This window comes from Jaculus jaculus, chromosome 9 (genome assembly GCF_020740685.1).
Source record: "Jaculus jaculus isolate mJacJac1 chromosome 9, mJacJac1.mat.Y.cur, whole genome shotgun sequence".
Classification (NCBI taxonomy): Eukaryota; Metazoa; Chordata; class Mammalia; order Rodentia; family Dipodidae; genus Jaculus; species Jaculus jaculus.
The window spans coordinates 138,751,624-138,776,439 of NC_059110.1; the positions used below are offsets into that span (position 1 = coordinate 138,751,624).

Below are 24,816 nucleotides of genomic sequence, written 5' to 3' on the forward strand. Positions count from 1 at the left end.
CCTCTGCCTCCCGAGTGCTGGGATTAAAGGTGTGTGCCACCATGCCCAGTTCTCAGGTCTTGTTTTTTTTTTTTTTTTCAATGTAGGGTCTCACACTAGCCAAGGCTAACCTGGAATTTACAATGGAGTCTCAGGGTGGCCTCGAACTCACAGTGATCCACCTACCTCTGCCTCCTGAGTGCTGGGATTAAAGGCATGTGCCACCATGCCTGACTTAAGGTCTTGATTTTTATCAGTTCTTAAAATTTTATTTATTTATTTGGTGCTGGGGATGGAACTCTGGGCCTTATACATTAAACTCTACAACACTCTTAGCCCTCTGATTTATTATTATTATTTTTTTGTGTATATGCATGTGTGTGTGTGTAGATGAGTGTTGGTGTGTACGTGTCACAATGCACATGTGGAGGTCAGAGGGTACCTTTTAGGTTGGCCCTCTCTATTCTAACTTTATTTGAGGCAGGCTTTCTCTGAATCTTGCTCTATGTTGTGCTTTGCTGTGTTTATCAAGTGCTTCTGAGAATTCTGTCCCTCCCATCTTGTTGTCAAGAGTGCTGGGATTATAGTATCCAGGAAAAGCCAGATGCACAAGGTGATCATGTGTCTGAAGTTTGTAGTGGCTAGAAGTCCTGATGCATCCATTTTTTCTCTCTCTTTCTTCTTTCTGCTTGCAAATAAATAAGTCAGGTGTGGTGGCACACAGCTTTAATCCCAGCCCTCGGGGGACTGAAGTTGGAGGATTGCTGTGAGTTCGAGGCCAGTCTGAGACTACATAGTAAGTTCCAGGTTAGTCTGGGCTAGAGCAAGACCCTACCTCAAAGAAAAAACAAAAAATCAACCCCAAAATAAATAAAAATTATTAAAAAAACCATTAAAGTGAATTCTACTTCAGCCTGGACTAGAGTGAAACCCTACCTCGAACAACCGAAAAACAAAAAACAAAAAGAACCCCCAGCCATTAATGAAAGTGCTTAGAGTTTGGTGGGCATAATATATGTTTGCATTTAGCCAGACAACAGTAGTCATTACTCCCCTAGAGCTTATGACCTCCCCAGCCGTAGGCTTTTGACTAGATTTTCAGTATCAGGCATATACTCCCCCTTGTGGAGTGGCTCACCAGTCCAACTAGAGAGCAATTGATTTTCCTCATAACAGACATACCACTGTTGCACCAATTGGTACATTTACCCTGGCTTGTCAGCCATAAGGCTTGTAGGATCCACTGCTGTATGACATCGTTGATGACTTTTATCCCAAAATGGTATGTGCAGCATAGCTCTTTCCAGCTTTGTTGAGCTCCTCAGCTTTGTTGAACTGCCTTCTCTTCTTCAGAGTGTGCGGTACCCTGCCTACACTCTCTATGATGGATTCTGAACACAACCTCCATGGAGATGGCCGTGCACTGTGTGTGACACTCTCCTTTTAATTTTTTTAATGTTTTTCTTTTATTTAAAATATTTTTATTTGAGCTGGAGAAATGGCTTAGCGGTTAAGTGCTTGCCTGTGAAGCCTAAGGACCCCGGTTCGAGGCTCGATTCCCCAGGATCCACGTTAGCCAGATGCACAAGGGGGCGCATGCGTCTGGAGTTCGTTTGCAGTTCTCTCTCTCTCTATCTGCCTCTTTCCCTCTCTCAAATAAATAAATAAAAATTAACAAAAAATATTTGAAAAAAATTTATTTATTTATTTGAGAGAGGGAAAGAGGGAGAGAAAGAGAGAGAGAGAAAATGGGCATTCCAGGGTTTCCAGCCACTGCAAACAAACTCCAGATGCATGCACCACCTTGTGCATCTGGCTTATGTGCGTACTAGGGAATTGAACCTGGGTTCTTAGGTTTCATAGGCAAGTGTCTTAACCACTAAGCCATCTCTCAGACCTTTTTCTTTTCCATCTTATTGCATTGGGTCAGCTCATTATTACACATCATGGTAGCTGTGTCATCTGTTAAGTATGGCACTGAATAGTCCTTTCCCTATGTTTTAAAAGTGGGAATGAAAGCCAGGCATGATGGCGTACTCCTTTAATCCCAACACTTGGGAGGCAGAGGTAGGAGGTTTGCTGTGAGTTTGAGGCCAGCCTGAGACTCCATAGTAAGTTCCAGGTCAGCCTGGACTAGAGTGAGACCCTACCTTGGAAAAAAAGAAAAAAAAAGTGTGAATGACTATTAAGTTGAGTACCTTTCAGAGATGGCTCAGATAAACAGTACTTCTCCTTTGCTCTATTGATACTTTGTTATGTAGACATACTAATATTGAACCATTATGTCCTGAATAAAACCATTTTTTAAAAAATATATTTTATTTATTTATTTGAGAGGGTGAAAGGAGAGAGAGAGAGAGAGAGAGAGTGAGCAGTGGGCACTCCAGGGCCTCCAGCCTCTGCAAACAAACTCCAGAGGCATGTGTGTGCCCCCTTGTGCATCTGGCTTACGTGGGTCCTGGAGAGTCGAATCGGGATCCTTTAGCTTTACAGGCAAACACCTTAGCTGCTAAGCTGTCTCTCCAGCCTAAAATTTTTATTTTATTGTTTTATTTCTGTATTGTGTTAATGTTTAATTTATGGTAAGTGCTTTGTATCTGTTTTCCTCTAGAATGGATGATGAACTTATTATTGGACATAGTACAAGACAAGACATCTCCACCTGCCCTTGTACATTTGGCTTTTAAATTCCTTTACATCATCACCAAGGTAACATTCATGTGGTGCTCTAGGTCTGATAGATAATTTCTTCATATATTTGGTCTAGAAGTTACCCACAAGAAAATTATTTCTTGGGGAACGTGTTTCTTCCTTTTGACTATGTGTTACAATTAGGATCTTAGTGATCTGGGGTATCCTTTGGCTAGAACAAAAAGCTTTTTATAAGGAAAAAGCAGAAAAACATGATGAAATGGACATGTTCCTCAAGCTTTAAGTGTGTGGACATGTTTTCTGGGAAGTTTATACTGCAGCTTTTGAGAAAGAGCTCCTGGGACTGATGTTCTGCTTTCACTACAAGCTTCCAGGTAAGGCCCAGTTGCCAACCATTCTTAATATCATGGGAGTGACTCAGATCCATCTCTGTATGGGGTCTATGAGTTCCTGGATACACGTCCAAGCATTCCAGCTCTACAGCAACTTTGGTTGGTATGAAAACACTGATATTTTATGGAGGTGTAAATGGGGCCCTTTGAGGTTCATGGGGGACTTAATTCTCTGAGCATAGTCTTTGAACAAGGTAGAAGCAAAAGTTTTTATTTAAAGCTAGGTATGATGGTGTATGCCTTTAATCCCAGCACTCGGGAGGCAGAGGTAGGATCACTGTGAGTTTGAGGCCACCCTGAGTCTACATAGTGAATTCCAGGTCAGCCCAGGCTGGAGTGAGACCCTACTTTTTTTTTTTTTCTCTGAGGTAGGGTCTTGCTCCAGTCCCGGCTGACCTGGAATTCACTATGTAGCCTCAGGGTGGCCTTGAACTCATGGCGGTCCTCCTACCTCTGCTTCCCAAGAGCTGGGATTAAAGGCTTGTGCCACTACACTTGGTAGATACTGATATTTCTGATGCACACTATTATTTGTTAGCCAAATAATTTAACAAAAATCAATTTAAGAAATAAAGCTAGCTTTCTTGTATGTTTGGTCTTGTGTCTCCAAGGGTTGTATTGTCTTTTTAATGAGTGGGCAGTATATATATATATATTTTTTTTTTTTAGAGAGAATCAGAGAGAGAGAGAGAAAGAGAGAGAGGGAGAGGGAGAGAGGGAGAGAAAGAGAGAGAATTGGCATGCTTAGTGAGCATGTGAGACCTTGCACTTGCCTTTTGTACATTTGGCTTATGTGGGATCTGGAGAGTTGAACATGGGTCCTTAGGCTTCGCAGGCAAGCGCCTTAACTGCTAAGCCATCTCTCCAGCCCAGTAGTGTATTTATTATTATTATTTTTAAAAAATGTGTTTATTTATTTGAGAGAGTGAGAATATATGGGTATGCCAGGGCTTTCAGCTGTGCAGACTCCAGACTCATGCACCATTGGCTTTTTGTGGGTCTTGGGGAATTGAACCTGGGTTCTTTGGCTTTGCAGGCAGTGCCTTAACTGCTAAGCCATCTCTCTAGTTCCCTGTCTACATTTTTAGAAAAATATATTTATTTGTGAGAGAAGGTGGGGGGAGGGAATGGGCATGCTAATGCCTCCTGCCACTGCATACGAAATCCAGATGCATGTGCTACTTTGTGTCTCTGGCTTTACATGCATACTGCGGAATTGAATCCAGACCAGCAGGCTTTTCAAGAAAACACTTTTAATCACTGAGTCATCTCTCCATCCCCTTCTACCTTATTTATTTATTTATTTTTAATTTGAGGCAAGCCCTACAGACTAGCCTTTTTTTTTTTTTTGTTAAATGTGGGCTGGGAGGAGAGGGAGAGAACTGACATACCAGGGCCTCTAGCCACTGCTTTTGAACTCCAAATGCGTGCACCCCTTGTGCACGTGTGTGACATTGCATGTTTGTATCACTGTGTGTTTGGCTTACATGGGGCTTGGAGAGTCAGACATGAGTCCTTAGGCTTTGCAGGCAAGCACCTTAACCACTAAGCCATCTCTCCAGCCCCACCTTTTTTTTTGAGACAGAGTCTCTAATGGGCCTCGAGTTATCCATTAGGCTAGACTGGCTAGATTGTTCCAGGGCCCCTCCTTTCTTTTCCTCCCCATTGCTGGCAATATTGTCATGTGTCACATATGCTTTTCCATGGGTGCTGGTATCACACTCAGGTCCTCAATGCTTGTGAGATAAACAAACATTTTGAACTATCTCCCTAGCCCAGGTGGTAGTTTATGATATGATAAAAATGATTTTGCTGCTCTATATTTTCTAATTATATAATATTCCAAAGTTTTTTTTTTTTTTTTTTTTTTTCAGGTTCGAGGATACAAAGTTTTTCTGCGTTTATTTCCTCATGAAGTGTCTGATGTGCAGCCTGTGTTAGATATGTTCCCAGGTCAGAATCCTAAAGACCATGAGGTGAGTTCTTCCTTAGCCCTTCCTGCTGGTTCCACTGCACTGCCAACTCCATTCTTCTTTTTTGGCTTATTTTATTATTTTTTTATTTAATATATTTTTATTTATTTGAGAGAAAGAGGCAGGGGGGCGGGGAGAAAGAGAATGAGAATGGGCACGCCAGGGCCTCCAGCCACTACACACAAACTCCAGATGCATGTGCCCCCTTGTGCATCTCATTTACATGGGTCCTGGAGAATTGAAGTGGGATCCTTTGGCAGTGGAGGTAGAGGCCTTAACTGCTAAGCTATCTCTCCAGGCTTTGGTTTTATTTTATACTGTTTTGTATTGCTCTTCCCTCTTCCAGTTTCTAAACATGTTGCTTTAAGCTATTCTCCTTTATTTATTTGTTTATTTTTTGTTTTTTTTGGGGTAGGGTCTTGCTGTAGCCTGGGCTGACTTAGAATTCACTTTGTAGTGTCAGGGTGGCCTTGAATGCACAGTGATCCTCTTACCTCTGCCTCCTGAGTGCTGGGATTAAAGGCATGTGCCACCACGCTGACTTCCCTTTACTTTTATCTTTATAAATTTATTAAAAAAATTTTTTTTCAATTTGATACAGAGAGGGGGAGAGAAAGAATTGGTGTGCCAGGGCCTCTAGACACTGCAAATGAACTCTAGACACATGTGCCATCTTGTGCATCTGGTTTATGTGGGACCTGGAGAATTGAACCTGGGTCCTTAGGCTTCACAGGCAAGCAGTTTAACTGTTAATCCATCTCCTCAGCTCAGTATTCTCCTTTAAAATAGGTCCTTTATTTAAAAAAAATATTCCTTTTAACTCAGTGTAACTATGCTAGGTGTCCAAGACTACCCTTAGGTTCATTATGTCCTAAGAGGACTTATAAAGCTCCATATAGTCATTTTTTAAAGTTGTTTTATTTTATTTATTTGACACACACACACACACACACAGAATGGGCTTGCTAGGGCCTGGGACCACTACAAACAAACTCCAGACACATGTACCCCCCAGTGCATCTGGCTTACATATGTACTGGGGAATCAAACTTGAGTCCTTAGGCTTTGTAGGCAAGTACCTTAACTGCTAAACTTATCTCTTTAACCCTAGAGTCATTTTTGGAATTATGGTAGGCTTAATGGTTCATCCAAGGACTTGTGGTAGGCACAGTGAAGCCAATAGAACAGTCAATGTGGTTGGTCAGCTTGTTATTATAACTTAAATTTTTTTATATATATTTTTTTATTTGAGATAGGGTCTTGTTTTGTACCACAGGCCAGACGGGAATTCACTGTGTGGTTTTGGCTAGCTTTGAATTGAGATTCTTTTGCCTCAGCCTCCCAAGAGTTGGGATTACCTGTGTGCCCCAGCATGCTCGGCAGCTCTGTCCTTTATACAGGAGTCTTTCTGTGATTGAACTTTTTAGACATGGGAAACTCGCTACATGCTTTTACTGTGGCTCTCGATGACCTGCTTGATCCCTTTTGATTTTTCACGCCTTGATGGGAACCTCCATACTCATCCTGGGGAAGCACGGCTGCCCATAATGGACCGTATTCTGCAAATAGCACAGGTAAATATGGTCTTGAAATATTTAGCTGCTAATTGTATACTTTCATGCTTGTATTCTCTTGAAATTAGAGTTTAATTAAATTAGCATTTTTTGTTTGTTTTTTTGAGGTAGGTTCTCGCCGTAGCCCAGGATGACCTGGAATTCATTATGTAATCTCAGACTGGCTTCAGACTCACAGTGATTCTCCTACCTCAGTCTCCTGAGTACTGGGATTAAAGGCAATGTGCCACCACACCCAGCTTAAATAAGATTTTGACTTATATATTTATATACATAATTCCTTTTCTATTCTTTCTTTCTGAAAATAGTGTCTTTATATACTCCAGGCTTGCCTCAAACTTGCTATGTAGCTGAGGATAACCTTGAGCTTCTTATTCTCCTGCCTCTACCTCCCTAGTGCTTGGCTTATAGGTATGTTCCATGAACCCAGTTTCTGTGGTACTGGGGCTCAAACCCAGGGCTTTATGCATGCTAGGCAAGCACTATGCCAACTGAGCTACACCCTTCCAGTCTGATACATCTTTACCATTACTGTAAAGTCCTACCTCAACTATTCTGTCCCATTTCTTTTTTTTTTCTCTTTTTTTTTTTTCGAGGTGGGGTTTCATTCTAGTCCAGGCTGACCTGGAATTCACTGTGTAGTCACAGGGTGGCCTTGAACTCATGGTGATCCTCCTACCTCTGCCTCCTGAGTGCTGGGATTAAAGGCATGTGTCATGCCCCATTTAGTCCCATTTCTTACTTTTTTTGTTTTTGTTTTTGTTTTTTTTGAGGTAGGGTCTCACTCTGGTCCAGGCTGACCTGGAATTAACTATGTAGTCTCAGGGTGGCCTCGAACTCACGGCAATCCTCCTACCTCTGCCTCCCAAGTGCTGGGATTAAAGGCATGTGCCACTACGCCCGGCTTTAGTCCCATTTCTTTTGTAAAGCATATTGGTGTCATATGGGCAGTTTTAAGGGCAATGATAAGAGTAAAATAAGGATTCATCTTACATTTAATTTTTCTAATTGTATAAATAATGTGTGATTATTGTTGAAAGCCTAGAGAAGCATTAATACTGAATTGAAATTTGTCAAATTTTTGCAGTCCTATTTGGTGGTCAGTGACAAGGCACGAGATGCAGCTGCTGTCCTTGTGTCCAAGTAAGTTTTTTCAGCTGTCCTGTGCTGTTGGCTGAGGTGTGACCTACACATTCTAAGAGGATTTGTCTTACACATTGTTGTGTATTTGTTAATCATTAGACTGAAATTCTGGGAGGTCTCTATATCCCTCAGATCCTGGCCCTCTAAGGGCACAGGCAGCTCTGGTTGCTCATAGAAGACATCTGAACCAGAAGTCACTACTCTCTGTGCTGCTTTTGAGGCTTGTGGTGTTAGTTGGTACTAGTTTGTAGCTTTCAGGGATGCCTTATGGTCCTTGAATGGGAGTATAGACAGTACAAGTGCAATTGGGATTCTTCTCTGTGGTGTGACCATCCTGTTTAGGTGGCAGCAGTTGTGAGCTATTTTGTTTTGTTTTGTTTTGTTTTCCAAACTAGGGTCTCACTCTAGCCCAGGCTGACCTGGAATTCACTATGTAGTCTCAGGCTGGCCTTGAACTCATGGCAGTCCTCCTACCTCCACCTCCCGAGTGCTGGAATTAAAGGCACCACCACACTTGGCCTTTTAAGTGTTTTTTTTTTTTTTTAAATATATTTTATTTATTTATCTGAGAGAGAGAGAGAGAGCGAGAATGAATATGGGCACACCAGGGCCTCCAGCCATTGCAAACAAACTCCAGATGCATATGCCACCTTGTACATCTGGCTTATGTGGGACCTGGGGAATTGAACTGGGGTCTGTTGGCTTTGCAGACAAATGTCTTAACCACTAAGCCATCTTCTCCAGCCCAGTTGTGAGCTTTTGAGAGTTGTCTCAGAAGCATCTCATGCTGCTGTCTGGATATCCATGAGTACATGTGGGTGTGGCTTTGAAGAAAGGTTCCCAGATAGGGTTGTAGTCTAATTAATTTGACAGAGCACTAGCTGAGCATGGGCGAAGTCCTGGGTTTTGTCAAAACAACAACAACAAAAACAACAGCAAACAACAAATCCCTCCAGATATCCTGTGAAGCGGAAAACTCAAACAGATGATTTTTCTGGTAAGCTTGCCAAGGTGATTAAAGTCTGCTTAGGGTATTCAAAAAGACACCAAAGATGCTGGTGAAGGCTATGTGAGCATGATTTGTAAATTAGGAGAATGTCAATATATCTTTGGTTTTTCGATGTAGGGTTTCACTGTAGCCCAGGCTGACCTAGAATTCACTAGGTAGTCTCAGGGTGGCCTCAAACTCGTGGACATCTTCCTGCCTCCACTTCCCAAGTGCTGGGATTAAAGGCGTGTGCCACCATGCCTGGTGGTTCTGGCAGTATATAATTTTTAATGTGGGTATGTGCCAGTGTGCATATGTGCTGGAAGCTAGAGGACAACCTCAGGGTTCATCTTCAGGGACACTGCCCACTTCTTTTTTGAAAGTTGGTATCTCACTAACTTTTCTTTTTTCCTTTTTTTTTTTTTTTTTTTGAGGTAGGGTCTCACTCTAGTCCAGGCTGACCTGGAATTCACTGGTAGTCTCAGGGTGGCCTTGAACTCATGGTGATCCTCCTACCTCTGCCTCCCAAGTGCTGGGATTAAAGTCGTGTGCTACCATGCCTGGCAACTTTAAAAACAAAAAAACAACTTTTTATTTATTTAATTAAATTAGTTAATAAATTGATTGTTATTATTGTTTTTTTTCTCAATTTTTATTAACATTTTCCATGATTATAAAAACTATCCCATGGTAATACCCTCCTTCCCCCCCACTTTCCCCTTTGAAATTCCATTCTCCATCATATCCCCTATTATTGTTTTTTTCAAGGTAGGTTCTCACTATAGCCCAGGCTGACTTGGAATTTACTCTGTAGTCTCAGGATAGCTTTGAACTCATGGCAGTCCTCCAACTTCTGCTTCCCGAGTGCTGGGATTAAAGGTGTGCACCACCATGCCCAACTCTAAACTTTTTTTTATTGATAACTTCCATAATTATAGAAATTAAACCTTGATAATTCCCCCTCACACTTTCTCCATCACAAATCCACTTTGTATCATATTTCCTCCCCCTCTCAATTGGTCTCTTTTATTGTGATGTTATCATTTTTTCCTTCTATTATGAAGGTCCAGTGTGGGTAGTACCAGGCATTATGAGGTCATGGATATCCAGGCCATTTTGTGTCTGGAAGACAGCATTGTAAGCAGTATAATACCCTTTGGCTCTTGCATTCTTTCTGCCACTTCTTCCACAATGTACTGTGAGCTTTGGAGGGTGTGATAGAAATGTTTCAATGCTGAACACTTGTTGCAGTCAGGTTCATATTGCTGGTAGAAATTATCCAACCAAGAGAAGCTTGTGGGAAAAAAGAGTTTTATTTTGGCTTACAGGCTTGAGGGGAAGCTCCACAGTGGCAGGGAAAATGATGGCATGAGCAGAGGGTAGACATCACCTCCTGGCCAATATAAGGTGGACCATAGCAACAGGAGAGTGTGCCAAACACTGGCATGGGGAAACTGGCTATAACACCTGTTGCAGTCCGGTTCGCATTGCTGGTAGAAATCACCCAACCAAGAGCAGCTTCTGGGAAAAAGAGGTTTATTTGGCTTACAGGCTCGAGGGGAAGCTCCACGATGGCAGGGAAAAACGATGGCATGAGCAGAGGGTGGACATCACCCCCTGGCCAACAGAAGATGGACCACAGCAACAGGAGGGTGTGCCAAACACTGGGATGGGGAAACTGGCTATAAAGCCCATAAGCCCACCCCCAACAATACACTCCCTCCAGGAGGCATTAATTCCCAAATATCCATCAGCTGGGAACCTAGCATTCGCAACACCTAAGTTTATGGGGGACACCTGAATCAAACCACCACAACACCCATAAGCCCACCCCCAACAATAGACTCCCTCCTGGAGGCGTTAATTCCCAAAATCTCCATTAGCTAGGAACCTAGCATTTGGAACACCTAAGTGTATGGGGTACACCTGAATCAAACCACCACAACACTCCTCTGTCACTTCTTTTTTTTTCCATGATAATCTCAAAATGTTTTATTAATGCACTTAAGTGCCAATTTTATTCTACCTTCTTCTTGAAGAAATACTACCAATTAGAAATAACTATAGCAAAGTTTTCACTAGACAACTATAAGGGGTTGGCTTATTTTCATACTACAAATGAGTTGATCAACAGCAGTGAGCAATAATTTCTCCTGAAATCTTCTTTAAGGCAGATCTGTTCAGCATTGTGTTACTGACATAGTGCAGTTGCAGTTTTAGCCAATTTAACTGTCTTTGTTTCTCAGTGATAATATTGCACATGGTTGGGATCAGGTCACAAAATCTCCTAGTTCTTTTCCTGTCACAAATTCTTCACACATTTATATATTACTGTATCAAAACACATTTTAACAGACTTCACAGCTCATTAAAAGCTTCAGGTTGCAGTTATTCATTTAATGATTTCTATGTGGAATGGTCACTTAGAGCTAGTTCCTCACTGGGAATGTCAGAGTTCAGGAGTCCTTCGGTACAATGGTAGAACGTTTCACCTCATTTCACTCACATTTTGCTTTCAAGAGTTGCCTAATTTTACTTTTTTACCTTTATTTTTGTTTGGCCAATTTTCTTTAGTACATCCTCAGGTAAGACAGGTTGATACCTATATAAATAACCATATGGACGAAGATGATAGATGAGGTATTCTAATTTATACATAGTTGTAGAATCAGTACAGTGAAAAGAAATGGCAAGATCAGAACAACAACCAGGACCCTCTACAGGAGGATAATAGTTAGAGTTCCAGTACCAAAAGGGTTTAGATAGATAACCTTTTTTTTAAAAGGATTTTTATACTGTATTTAAAAATCCACAAAATAAAAAAGGGATCAATCAACATATATCTTAAAGTCCATCCAAGAGTCTCTCAGTATCCAACAGCCAGGAAGGCTGATGCCTCTGTCATTGCTCAGTGTGCAGTTCATTAAGGAGAATCGGAGATGGCTCTAGTTCTTAAAATCAAACTTGCTCTGCCAAATCCAAGACCCTGAATTTATCCAAATTGTAGAAACATGCTTTTACCACCAAAATACCTCCCGTTCAGATCAACAACAGCTTTAATTGCTGACTCAACTCTCAAGTTCTAAAAATATCCGCACTGCTTCATCATCAGGGGCGCCAGGAATTTCAAATATCACACATTTTCCAACTTTGCCATATTTTTCACACTCCTCCTTTGTTTCAACTTCCAAGTCTTCATCTACCTCTCCAGCACCAACCAAGTGTCATAGGACACTTCAGTACTTCAGTTAATGGATTTGAATCCGACTTCTTGGATGCATCCTGAGACTCGCCCTTCTCTGCGGAGTCACCCACAATGATCTTGCTGCCAGCTTGCTGGTCTTCTCCACCGACAGAGCTGTGCTCAACCCTTGCTCGTGCTTGCCCAGGCCCTGGCCTTCCTGGAAGCCGTATTTCTGCATGATCTTGTGCGCTACTGTGCCGCCCATGTTAGCCAGGAATGAGTTGCTGGGCCCAGTTGGAGATCGTGGTCTATCAGGTTCCTCATATACCGGTGGAGGAATAGCAGCTTTAGAAGACTGTGATTGAGGTCTTGAGTCTTCTTCATAGGGGAAATCACGGGACAGCTCCTTGTCTTTCTCTACAAGAGACGTAGGTGGGGCGATGGCAGCTCCTCCCATACTTATTTTCCTTCTCTCTCTCTCATAATCTTCATCAGAATCGGGGTCTGGTCGCCTTGAAAATCCGCTAGCTTCATGCCGTCTTTACGCCTCTTTTCCCATTCTATTTCCTCTGCCTTTCCAGCTCCCGCTGCTTTTGTCGCTCTTCTCGTTGGCGCTTCACTACTTTCTCATAATCATAAGGAAACATAGGATCATACTCATCAGCTAAGGGAATCAGAACTTCCCTTGCAGAAAAACCGTTGGGAACAGGGTCCTTCAGCCTGGCTGCTACGTGTGGGGGTGTGTCCACAATCTGCTGGTCATCTGAGGAGCCACCCTGCTTTCGGTCAATGACTGGGGCAAGGACTGTACTTTGTTCTGTCCTTTGGCTCTTGACCTGGGTGAGAGCCGCCTTCTTCTCTGCAGCTGGGACTGCAGGAGCTTGAAGTTTTTAGACCGGCCTCTGTGTTGGAGTCGCTGGTCTCACTCCCAGGTCATTGTACAGGGACGTGTTCCTCTTCCATTTAATGCGGGCCTCCCAAGCCCACTCTGCCCATGGGCCACGGCGGCGTCGGAGTGCGGAGCCCAGCCGCACCGCGCGGAAGCCCGCCCACTGCCTGCCGGAACCGCCGCAGCGGCCTAGATAGATAACCTTTGATTAAGTGGTGTTCTGGCACAAAAGGATGGATAGTTTCTTTTCCAGTGGTGTCTTTGAAATCCCCAACTTCCACATTTAGAGTTTCCATGCATTTTCCCAGTGCTAAGTGAAATATGTATACATTTTTCTGTTTTTTTTTTTTAATAAATTTTATTTATTTGCAAGCAGAGAGAAAGAGAAGAGAGACAGAGAGAATGGACATGCCAAGGCCTCTAGCCACTGTAAACGAACTCCAGACATGTGCTCCTTGTGCATCTGGTTTTCGTGGGTCCTGGGAAATTGAACCTGGGTCCTTTGGCTTCTCAGGCAAATGCCTTAATGGCTAAGCCATCTCTCCAGCCCCATTTTTCTGTTTTAAATGCATCAGCAAACCTCTTCCCAGCTTCTTTGCTTAGCACATATCCTGTTCCTCCACTCATGTAACTCTGCTTCACATAGGGCTTAAATCTTCTCCCAAAGTATATGGGTTGCTCAGGGTAATGACTTTGATAGGAGGCACCACAGGATGACATAGGTGTCATTATCTGCCTTCATGAACCAGTCCACATCCTCTAAGTAATGGTCATGAACATACTTAAAAGCTCTGATTGTTTTCCAGTACAGCTGATCTCTGCCTTCTTTGGTTTTTAATCCCACTGCAGGGAAGTTTTTATTTTCTTCTGAGCTCATAAACAACACTTTATTACAATGTTGGTGGCCCCATGTAGCTTTGATGTGTTTGGCTTGTTACAACCCAGCAAAGAATTTTAAACTTTTTTAAAAAATTAATTAAGCAAACTTATTGAAGCTTACATTGTGGTACAGAAATACATTTCAACTGATTAAAGTGCAACACCAATTAAGAGAGAAATTATGACACCAAAATTTTCCCTCCTGAATCACATTTAGATTACTATTTGATCTACATTTCTCATATTTTTAGGCTTTGTTCCACATAAATTTGTGTGATTTTTCAACATCAGAATTCTTAATTATATTGAGAGGGGAGAAAAATCAAACCTCAGGCCAACAAATGTCTGGGACAAATCTGCTGGGACACTGTTCAAGAACAAAATCCGCCGTCCTAAGCATTGTTCCTTGCAACAGAGCAAGTCAAAAGGTTAAGCGTTGGGCTCACCACAGAGGCAAACTGATAAAGCTGGCTGAAAGCTCCTTAGTGAAACATTCCATTAATAGCATGTGTAACATTTAAAGCCAGAATTCTTCTAACCACTTAATTTCAAACCAAGTAGGTTCTATGTATAGAAACACTAAAAAACGGTGTTTCATTTGTAAATATGGAAGGAACAAAACATCACTGCATCAATCTAGAAATTGTCAGGAAAAAAATGTGAGGCGGGCTGGAGAGATGGCTTAGTGGTTAAGGCGCATACCTGTGAAGCCTAAGGACCCAGGTTTGATTCTCCAGGTCCCATGTAAACCAGATGCACATGGTGGCACATGCATCTGGAGTTCATTTGCAGTGGCTGGAGGCCCTGGTGTACCCATTATCACTCTATCTCTCTCTCCCTCTCTTTCTGTCTCTAATAAATAAAGAAAATAAAATCTTTAAAAAAATGTGAGGACAATAGATACAAAATCTGGTCAACTTTGCTCTTATCTGTTGCTTAAATCCCACAGTATTTGCCAATTAGCTAAAAGATGGCAACTCTAGAAAGCTGGCATTTCTAGTCTTCTCTCATTGAGTATTTTCAGAAGACCATTATTCATTCATGCACTCTGCTGTATGGCTCTCAGGGCAACAGTTCTATTCTGGGCAGTCATTCATTTGTTCATGTGAACAAAGACCAAAAGGAACATGTTAAGCCAGACAATCCACACACGTCACAAATCACACACTTCAAGTCACGGTGGAAAAGCCATAGGTTTAACTTTAAACCCAAGTTTATAGGACATCATTAGTGGAAACTGGTGACAATGGCTGCTGCAAGTAAGCGAAGGTGAATGATCTGAGTCCAGGACACCACTTCGCTAAATCTCCCTGCTTAAGACTTATTGGTAAAAATTCCCTCAGATCACTTCTTAGCAAGTTAGTAAAGGCAGCACACTACTGCATTAGAAGCTAACTACTAAAGAGCATCCCATAACAGATGGTTTCCACAGGGCTTGGTTATATCTTGATCTATCAACTGAGTATGGGTCTTCCCACTAATCATCCAGGGGACCTTTAATTTCATTTTTGAGACATTATTGTCATCTTCTAGAAGAGCCCAAAAGGCCACATTCCTATGGCCTTAAAGGAAAATTAAGCCCAGGGACCATTTCCCCCACTCCCCCATCTGGGGTATAAGATTAGTATACAAACCCACAGTGGAACAGTGTATTGCTTTAATTGGGGGGTGGAGTAGGAGGCAAGACACCATGGTGAGGGGAGAAAGCTAAGGACTTCAATTGTAGGAACAATCATTCAAATAGTTATACACAAATGAAATGGAATCATTTTCTTAAGGACTCAACTTGTGGAAGAAAAACTTTAATTGCTGTTGCGAAAAACATCTGTATGAAGTAGAAACTGGTTTTTAAATAATATTAGTAGAGAATATATTCTAGAAAGTGGAGGTAATGATAAAATTCTGGCAGCAATTTAACAGAACAGTCCCAGATGGTTAGCTGAGTTCAATACCTAATGAGGATGAAAGCCTTGTCTGTAGAGAATTTTGGATGATACTTGCAGAAATATTATATCAAACCAAATTGAGTTGTTTCCACATGAGTTGTAAGGTTTCATATAGTAAAAGTTTTTTCTACATGCACTTCAATTTCACAGCAAGAGTGGCATAGAATACCTAAACACAGAAGACAACAGTCATGCAAGATATCTAAGTCCTTAATACAATAATGCATGCACTTCAACATGATTACACTATCATTACACCTAGGGCTTTCTGCAATGACAAGGTGGTGGTCATGGACAGCATGGTCCCCAGTGTCAACATCTAGGAAACAGCCACCATCTTCTATGTGTCTTCTCTTTTTACACGTTTTCTTCATCTTTCTTAATCAACTCTGCTGTTGCTGCTTCTTAGCAAAACTGGTAAAAACAAAATTGTAATCATTGAACATGGTGCTCTAGCATGTTTAAGACCTTCAATCTTTTGGGGTGAAGAAAGCACTGTGCGACATTTAGAACTATGATTAACAAACAAAGTGGTCACAAACTTTGCTGGCTTGAAGATGTCCACAACTTTTCTGATCAGGTCATCATTGGAGGTCTGACTTCAGTTTGTTTCAAAGCTGACATAAGAAAATTCTGTTTCTGGAGTGATATGAATTTCCAATAAGTTCCATCTGATTTCATTTCATTCATTGAATATCCACGGGAATTGAACAGTGTGGGATCAATGACAGAACTTGGTGTCAGGTCACGAATTCCACTCTCACAAGTGACATCCTTTGCAGTAACACTGTCCATAACTGCTGGGTCAGGCTCACTCATCAGAATTTCCAGGGTTTGACCTGGTTGACTGATTACCCGAGTCAGAATTCATACGTACCGTATAATATGCTACGCCTTTGGGAAAGTTGCATTCAGAAACTCTTATTTCTTCTTGGAAATTCCGGTGTGGGTACCCTTGGTGAGAAGGCTTCATGAAATTCTTAGGAGAATGAAAGAAGCTTTTATTGAGTCAAACAGTAATCCCTAGCAAGCTTCAACAGTGCTTTCAACAAGAGGGTGGTACTACATGTCTTCAAAATGAAATGTCTCTTGGAGACAAACATACTGTCACTGAGTACATAAGCTTCCTGCTTGCCAGTTTTTGTCACACTTATGATTGAGCATTGCACATCCTTCAAAAGGACACCCCATTCAGACCCCGGAATGGTGTGAAGATCCCCAGCTCCCTGGTTAGTGTCGGGTTGCTGCCTGGAGAACCAAGCCTTCAGCAGTTTCTCAGTCCCTTTGAAAAAATGTGCAGCTTCCAAAACCGTGAGACTAGCGAGCAACCAACAACCACAGAAAATCAACTAAAATTCAGTCTCTTCCGCTGCTGCAGATTGTTCCAGCGGTGTTACTGAAGTTCAGGTTCCTTTTTTTTTTTTTTTTAGAAAAAAAAGGATTAATAAAATTTTCCCAGCTATTTTCGTGAGTGAAAGTTAAACCTGAGTCTGTTGGAAATAAGGCAGATAGAATTCAGTCTCTGCTTTCCCTGTTAAGAGTTGCGCGAGTGCTAATGTCGCCGGCCATACTGTGTAAGCCAAGAATTTTAACTTTTTTTTGAGGTAGGGTCTCACTCTGGCTCAGGCTGACCTGGAATTAACTATGTAGTCTCAGGGTGGCCTTGAACTCACGGTGACCCTCCTACCACTACCTCCAAGTGCTGGGATTAAAGGTGTGTTCCACCATGCCTGGCCTGGAAGTCCTTTTGTTCAAAGAAGCCAGGTAACTGCCAAGTAGGGAGTTAAGTTGTTCTATCTCCAATGTCTTTGCTTATGTATAGGAAAATAATTATTATAAACAGCTTACAATAAGAAATTAAAGGACTTGCCATTTTGGTGGTAGTACTGGGGATTGAACCCAGAGCCTTGTACATGCTAGGCAAGTGCTCTACACCAAGCTACATTCTCAGGTCTCAACAATAACTATTTATTTATGTATTCATTCATTTGTGAGATAAAGAGACAGAAAGAATGGGAGCACCATGGCCTTTAGCCACTGCAAGTGAACTCCAGACACATGTGCTACCTCTGCATCTGGCTTTATGTGGGTACTAGTGAATCAAACTTGGGTTCTTTGGCTTTTCAGGCAAGTGCCTTAACTGCTAAGTCACCTCTCCAGCCTGATAACAATTCTAACAGTGCTTTAACAATGCTTATCACCTAGCACTCTGGGGAAAGGTAGGTTTCCCTCATCTCAAAGCAGCATTGGGATAATAGTGCTGGTTGGGATCTGGCTTCTCCTAAAAAGAAAAAAGCTTAGGACCCAAAAATTCTCCAAAATATATGTGGGAGGATCCCCTTTTTGTTTATTTTTGTGTATGTATCTCTGGAATGCACTGTTTCCCATTTTAAATATTTTATTTTTGAACCGGGTGTGGTGGCGCACACCTTTAATCCCAGCACTTGGGAGACAGGTAGGAGAATTGCCGTGAGTTCGAGGCCACCCTGAGACTCCACAGTGAATTCCAGGTCAGCCTGGGCTAGAGTGAGACCCTACCTTGAAAAACCAAAGGGAAAAAAAAAAAGGAGAGAAAAAACTTAAATGTTTTATTTCTGTTTATTTATTTGACAGAGAAAGAGGGATAGAGAGAGAATGGGTACACCTGGGCTTCCAGCCACTGCAAACGAACTCCAGATGCATGTACCACCTTGTACATCTGGCTACTGTGGGTCTGGGGAATTGAACCTGGGTCCTTTGGCTTTGCAGGCAAACTCCTTAATTGCTAAGCCATCCCTCCAGCCCTGTTTTCAATTTAAAAAAATGTTTATTTATTTGCAAGCAGAGAGACTGCTAGGTCTCCAGCTGATGGAGATTTGGGAACTAATGCCTCCAGGAGGGAGTGTATTGTTGGGGGTGGGCTTATGGGTGTTATAGCCAGTTTCCCCATGCCAGTGTTTGGCACACTCTCCTGTTGCTATGGTTCACCTTACGTTGGCCAGGAGGTGATGTCTACCCTCTGCTCATGTCGTCGTTTTCCCTGCCACCATGGAGCTTCCCCTCAAGCCTGTAAGCCAAAATAAACCTGTTTTTCCCACAAGCTGCTCTTGGTTGGGTAATTTCTACCAGCACTGTGAACATGGCTGCAACACGTGGGTACTAGAGAATTGAACTTGGGTTGTCAGGCTTTGTAGGCAAGCATCTTAGCCACTAAGTCATCCCTCCAGCCCCTGTTTCCCACTTTCGTTCACTTGTATTTTTTAGTTTTCTGCTGTGAACACACACACGCACATATTTCAATTGAGTTTTTAAAATTTTACTTTAATTAATTAATTAATTTATGTGAGAGAGACAAAATATGGGTATGCCACGGCCTCTAGCCACTGTAAACTCCAGATGCATGTGCCACCATGTGTATCTGGCTTACGTGGGTTCTGGGGAATTGAACCTAGGTCCCTTGTCTTAACAGGAAAGTGCCTTAACCACTAAGCCATCTCTCCAGCCATATTTATATATGTATGTATGTATGTGTATATATATATATTATTTATTTGTGACCAGAGAGAGATTGAGAGACAGACAGATTGGACATGCCAGAGCCTCCAGCCATTGTAAATGAACTCCAGATGCATGTACCCCTTTGTGCATCTGGCTTTTTGTGGGTACTGGGGAATTGAACCTGGGTTGTCAGGCTTTGCAGGTAGGAGTCTTAACCTTTGAGCCATCTCTCCAGCCTCCATATATATTTTTTTAAATGAGGAAAGCATATATAATGTATTTGTTTAACTTAGAGGAGGCTTCCATTTATCCCTAATTTGGAGACTTACCTTGTGTGAGCTTATTCAAGCTTGGACTTGAGTCAGACATGTATATAGTATTGTCTCTCTTTTCTCTGTGAAGGCACTGCTGGTAAGCTGTGGATGCAGAGGGAAAGCAAGCTTGAATTGGCTTTTGAAGGTTTTTCAGGAGTGGGAGGAAGAGTAGAGGTATAGTGGTGCTTGTGGTTTACTTGTCACCTGGCCTGTACTTAAGCCTGTTCCCCACTCTGAGCCCCTCTTGGTTGTTTGGGGGGAGGGGTGGAGAGAAAAGGAATGAGAATGAATGCACCAGGGCTTCTAGCCACTGTACATGAACTCTAGACACACATGCTACTTTGTGCATCTGGTTTTATGTGTGGGTACTGGGGAATTAAACTCAGTTGGTTAGGCTTTCTGAGCAAGTTCCTTGACTGCTGAGCCATCTCTTCAGCCATGGAGTACAGATTTTAATGAAAGCCCTTGGGCTTCTTTCCCAGTCTCACTAAAACAATTCTTTGAGAAGGGCACATGAGTGTTGTTACCTGGCCTCTTAAAGTTTGCCGAATACTCTTTGCTAGTCAGTCAGGTACTTCCACTGTGTGTACTGAACTCACGGAAGGTAGGGAGACTACTGTTAGCACCTTTGTTTCTTTCTTTTCTAAGCAAGAGACATTACATATTTTTTTGTTTGTTGGTTTGTTTGGGGTTTTTGTTGTTGTTGTTACTGTTTTTTTTTTTTTTGTTATTTTTATTTATTTATTTGAGAGCGACAGACAGAGAGAGAAAGAAGCAGATAGAGAGAGGGAGAGAGAATGGGTGCACCAGGGCCTCCAGCAACTGCAAACGAACTGCAGACGTGTGCACCCCCTTGTGCATCTGGCTAACGTGGGTCCTGGGAAATTGAGCCTTGAACTGGGGTCCTTAGGCTTCACAGGCAAGCGCTTAACTGCTAAGCCATCTCTCCAGCCCATTACATATTCTTAAAGTGTAATGGTGATTTGTGTGTCACTGGGCCTTGGGGTGGTTTTGTGTACATGAGCTATGATAGGTGAAAGAAAGCAGAGGAAGAATGCAGAGGCCATGTAGGTACTGTCCAGAAAAGGCCCTGCTCATCTGCCTTCTCGTATGAACATGAGGACCACAAAGGCCAGGCAAAATTTTGACCAAGTTGTTTGGAAATGCCAATTGACAATAAAGAGAGCTGAGCCCTTTGGGACATGTTTGAAATTGAGTCCCTCAGAGTGTCCTGTAGGGGCATTGAAGAGAACAAGCTATGCACTTTGGCTTTGCAATACATCTCTTCTGTGTGTACCCTGGGGGGCGGGGGTGGGGTGGGGAGGGCAGAGCCACAGTGTGACAGTGCTGGATGGTATGTCCTGAGAGAGTTTTTCACCAAGGAAGTGGAGGCTGCTCTAATAAAGGTCAACTGGATGAGCCAGATGTAAGGCTGGGAAGGCAGGACAGACAAAGTGACCAAAACTAAGTTCAGGTCCTAGTGGAGATGGCCAGAGCATAGGAGGGACAGTGGATGTTCTACCCAGTCACTCTAGCTTTGACTCCTTTGTGAGCTCTATGCTCACTTAGCCCACTGCCTGGGGCTCCATGTGAGGTGGTGAACCTTGTGTGTGACCTGAGAGATTCTGGTGGGGAATTGGCTGTCATGATGGGCAGTGACTCATTTTCCTAGAAAAAGGGAGCTGATGAAGAAGACCACCTAGGAATACACACAGTCTGCTTGTATGGGGACACAGCATGACTAGGAGGATACCCGAGGGCTACATAGGTGGGTGTTGGGTGTGGATGACTTCTTATCATGCAGCCTTGTTGAGTTTTCTCCCGGTTTTTATGTTTTCTTTAGGTTTATCACACGTCCTGATGTAAAGCAGAGAAAGATGGCTAGCTTCCTGGATTGGAGCCTATGTACCTTGGCCCATTCCTCCTTCCAGACTATTGAAGGGGTCATTGCCATGGACGGGATGCTTCAGGCTTTGGTAAGCACTGCCCCATGCGGACAGCTTGTACAGCTATGAGGCAGCAGAGAATGGCACTCTTCATGACAGCAGGTGCTGGTCTGATGGGATTCCAGTTGAAGTGACTGGAATATCAGTTGCCTCAAAGGACTGTAGTTTCATTTTTCACTAGTAGCCTTTGGCTGCTATTCATAGAAGGCTGCAGAGCCCTGAATCGCCACCAGAGGGTAGTGTTGTCTATGGAGTTGTAGGGAGGCTCTTGAGGGTTTTCTCTTGCTTAGTTTTATAAAGCACAGTTATTGGAGCCAACCTTAATAAAATGAGGCAGACAATGTGAAATCTTACTTTGTTTTCATATGTGTGTTATAGTGTTTCTGGTGTCTGTGTTTAAGCACAGACCTTGACACCTATACAGAGATGCCCTTTTGTGCCTTATCACCTGCTTATTACAGTTCTTCTGTGCTTGTTTGTTCTGTGTCCATTTAGTACTGACATGGAGAAAAGCTCTAGTATGGATTCCACAGAGAGCATGTGGTCTAGTGGCCAAAACCAGGAAACTTCTGGGTCAGTGTTCAGAAGGTAATAACAGCTTTCTGAGTCTATAGTCTCAGGGTCAGCATTCAGGAGGTCACAGTGACTCTCCAAGGCCATGGTCTTGAGGGTCAGTATTCAGGAGGGTATGGATGGGTCTCTGGGGCTATAGGCTCAGGGTCAGTACTCCTTGGTCTTTCATTTGCTCGCAGTGGGTGAGATTTTTTTGAGAGCAGTTCTTGTCCTTTGTCTTAGAGGCAGAGGAGGTTGCCAGTTGACACCGAAGAGAACTGAGCCCTTTGGAGCATGTGATTGGAGACAGCCAATCACAGTGGCATCTTGTTATCTGTCCTCCTCTCTGTGCTTATGTAGGATGGGAGGAGTCAGGGCTTGTTGGAGAGCATGCAGATGTCCAGTCATCTTGGAGTTGGTCAGGCCACTAGGAATAGAAAGGACTGGTAGAGACTCACTGGACTCACTGCATTGGCTGCTGCAGCATCTCATTCATTGTGGCATATGAGTGAGGAACATCTTGGTATTTGTTGTTTTCAAGTTGTGTCATTATTAACATTTTGTGGGCTGTGATCTAGAACATGTAGGAAAGGGCTGGAGAGATGGGTTAGTGGTTAAGGTATTTGCCTGTAAAGCCTAACAACCTGGGTTCTGTTCCCGTGCCCATGTAAAGCCAGATGCACAAAGTGGCACATGTATCTGGAGTTTGTTTGCAGCAGCTAGATGCCCTGGTATGCCCATTCTCTCTGTCTCTCTTCTCTCTCTCTGCTTAGAAATAAATAAAATTATGCTTAAAAAGCTTTTAAGGGCCAGGCGTGGTGGTGCACACCTTTAATCTCAGCTCTTGGAAGGCAGAGGTAGGAGGATTGCCTTGAGTTCAAGGCTACCCTGAGACTACATAGTGAATTCCAGGTCAGCCTGGCCTAGAGTGAAACCCTACCTTGAAAAACAAAACAAAACGCCTAAAACCTTTTAAGGGCTGGAGAGATGGTTTAGTGGTTAAGGTGCTTGCCTGCAAAGCCTAAAGACCCATGTTCGACTCTCCAGGTCCCACATAAGCCAGATACACGAGGTGACAGAAGTGTACAAGGTTGCACATGTGCACAAGATGGTACATGTGTCTGGAGTTTGATTGCAGTGGCTGCAGGCCCTGGTGCACCAGTTCTCTATTGCTCTTGCTTTCCCTTTCCCTCATAACAAAAAAAGGGAAAAAAGGGGGGCCAGGGTTGGAGAGATTGCTTAGTGGTTAAGTCACTTGCCTGCGAAGCTTAAGAACCCATGTTCTACTCTTCAGATCCCATGTTAGCCAGATGCGCAGAGGTGAGGCATGTGCAACGTTGCACATGCCCACTAGGTAGTGCAAGCATCTGGAGTTTGAATGCAGTGGCTGAGGTCCTGAGGTGCCAGTTTGCTACCTCTCTCTCAAATAAAAAAATACATTTTACAAAAAACCAGTTTATTGGGCTTGCCTCAAAAAAATATATAGGAAGGAAACCTGGAAAATGACATTTATGTCCTGTGCTTCCTCCCCATGCATGGATGCCCTGCACATGAATGTGCTGTTACAGCAGTTCAAAACCAGGGCATGATTCATGTGCCAGGAACATTTTGCCCCTTCAGGTGAATAATTCAGTTGTTTTGGTTTGTCCACAGTTTGTGCAGCTGTCATTATCTTCCTCTAGCATATTGTCATCAACCCATGCGTGTGGTGTGTATAGTGCCAGTAGTCTCTGGTCTGCACTTGCATGTAGAGGTTCCCGCTCTAGATATTTTATTTTTTGTTTATTTATTTATTTGAGAGTGACAGACATACAGAGAGAGAAAGAGGCAGAGAGAGAGAGAGAGAGAGAGAGAGAGAGAGAGAGAGAGAGAGAGAGAGAGGGGTAGGTGTGAACTACAGATGCACAAGCCACCTTGTGCATCTGGCTTACGTGGGTACTGGGGAATTGAACCAGGATCTTTTGGCTTTGCAGGCAAGCACTTAACCACTAAGCTGTTTCTCCAGCCCCCTATTTATTCATTTTTTAGGGTGAGCAAGAGCGAGTGAGAGAGAATTGGTGCATCAGGGCCTCAGCCACTACAGTTGAACTCTAGACACTGGCACCACCTAGTGCACTTGTACGACCTTGTGCTTGCCTCACCTTTGTGTGTATGGCTTACATGGAATATGGAGAGAGATTGAACATGGGTCCTTAGGCTTTGCAGGCAAGCACTTTAACTGCTAAGCCATCTCTCCAGCCCTAGACATTTTACATATCTGGAATTGTGTATTGTGTGCCTTTTGTATCTGGCTTTTTCACTGACCATGCTGTCCTTGATGTCCATCCAACCTTGTGGCATGTGTCAGTGCTGTGCTTCTCTTTATGGTTGCACTTGTTATTGTGATTAATACTGCTGTGAACTTTTTCTTTTTAAACGACTTATTTATTTGAATGAGTGTGTGTGTGTGTGTGTGTGTGTGTGTGTGTGGTGTCTTGCGGCTGCAAAAAAAATTGCCTACAAGGCTTTATGTGGATGTTGAGGAATTAAACCTGGGCCAGCAGGTTTTATAAAGCAAGTGCCTTTTACCACTGGGCCATCTTCCCAGTCCCCAGAAGTTTTTCTTGAACTTAAATGTTTTCAGTTCTCTGGGGTAGCTTTGTGTGTGTGTGTGTGTGTGTGTGTGTGTGTAGGGGGACTGAATTTAGCAGAGTCCTGAGAGCTCTCCTCTGTTCATAGTCCCCACCCCCTTTTTTTGTTCCTGCTACAGGGAAGGGGTCAAATCCAAGGCTTTATACATATGAGGTAAGCATGCCTGTCACATTGATGAAACGTGGGGCATATGTTTCTGACAGGCTTCTTGGGGTTTGCAAGTACACAGCCCATAACCTTAGAGGTTCTTGTTTGTGTGGTGGTGCCTAAAGAGGGTTTTATTGTGATTTTTTTTAA

The 24,816-nt window shown here is 42.9% G+C and overlaps 1 protein-coding gene and 3 pseudogenes across 1 annotated transcript in view; 1 reads left to right on the forward strand and 3 right to left on the reverse strand.

Annotated features, from left to right (window-relative positions):
* The window catches only part of Tbcd (tubulin folding cofactor D), a 197,122-nt gene that overhangs the window by 16,075 nt on the left and 156,231 nt on the right, over positions 1-24,816 (forward strand). The window contains exons 3-7 of the mRNA XM_045159196.1: positions 2,591-2,688; positions 4,898-4,999; positions 6,424-6,570; positions 7,658-7,713; positions 21,234-21,366. Of these exons, the coding sequence (XP_045015131.1) occupies positions 2,591-2,688; positions 4,898-4,999; positions 6,424-6,570; positions 7,658-7,713; positions 21,234-21,366 (536 nt within the window). The remainder of the gene's footprint in view (positions 1-2,590; positions 2,689-4,897; positions 5,000-6,423; positions 6,571-7,657; positions 7,714-21,233; positions 21,367-24,816) is intronic.
* Positions 11,217-15,973, reverse strand: LOC101606468 (annotated as a pseudogene).
* Positions 11,480-12,881, reverse strand: LOC101594259 (annotated as a pseudogene).
* Positions 15,983-21,190, reverse strand: LOC101606175 (annotated as a pseudogene).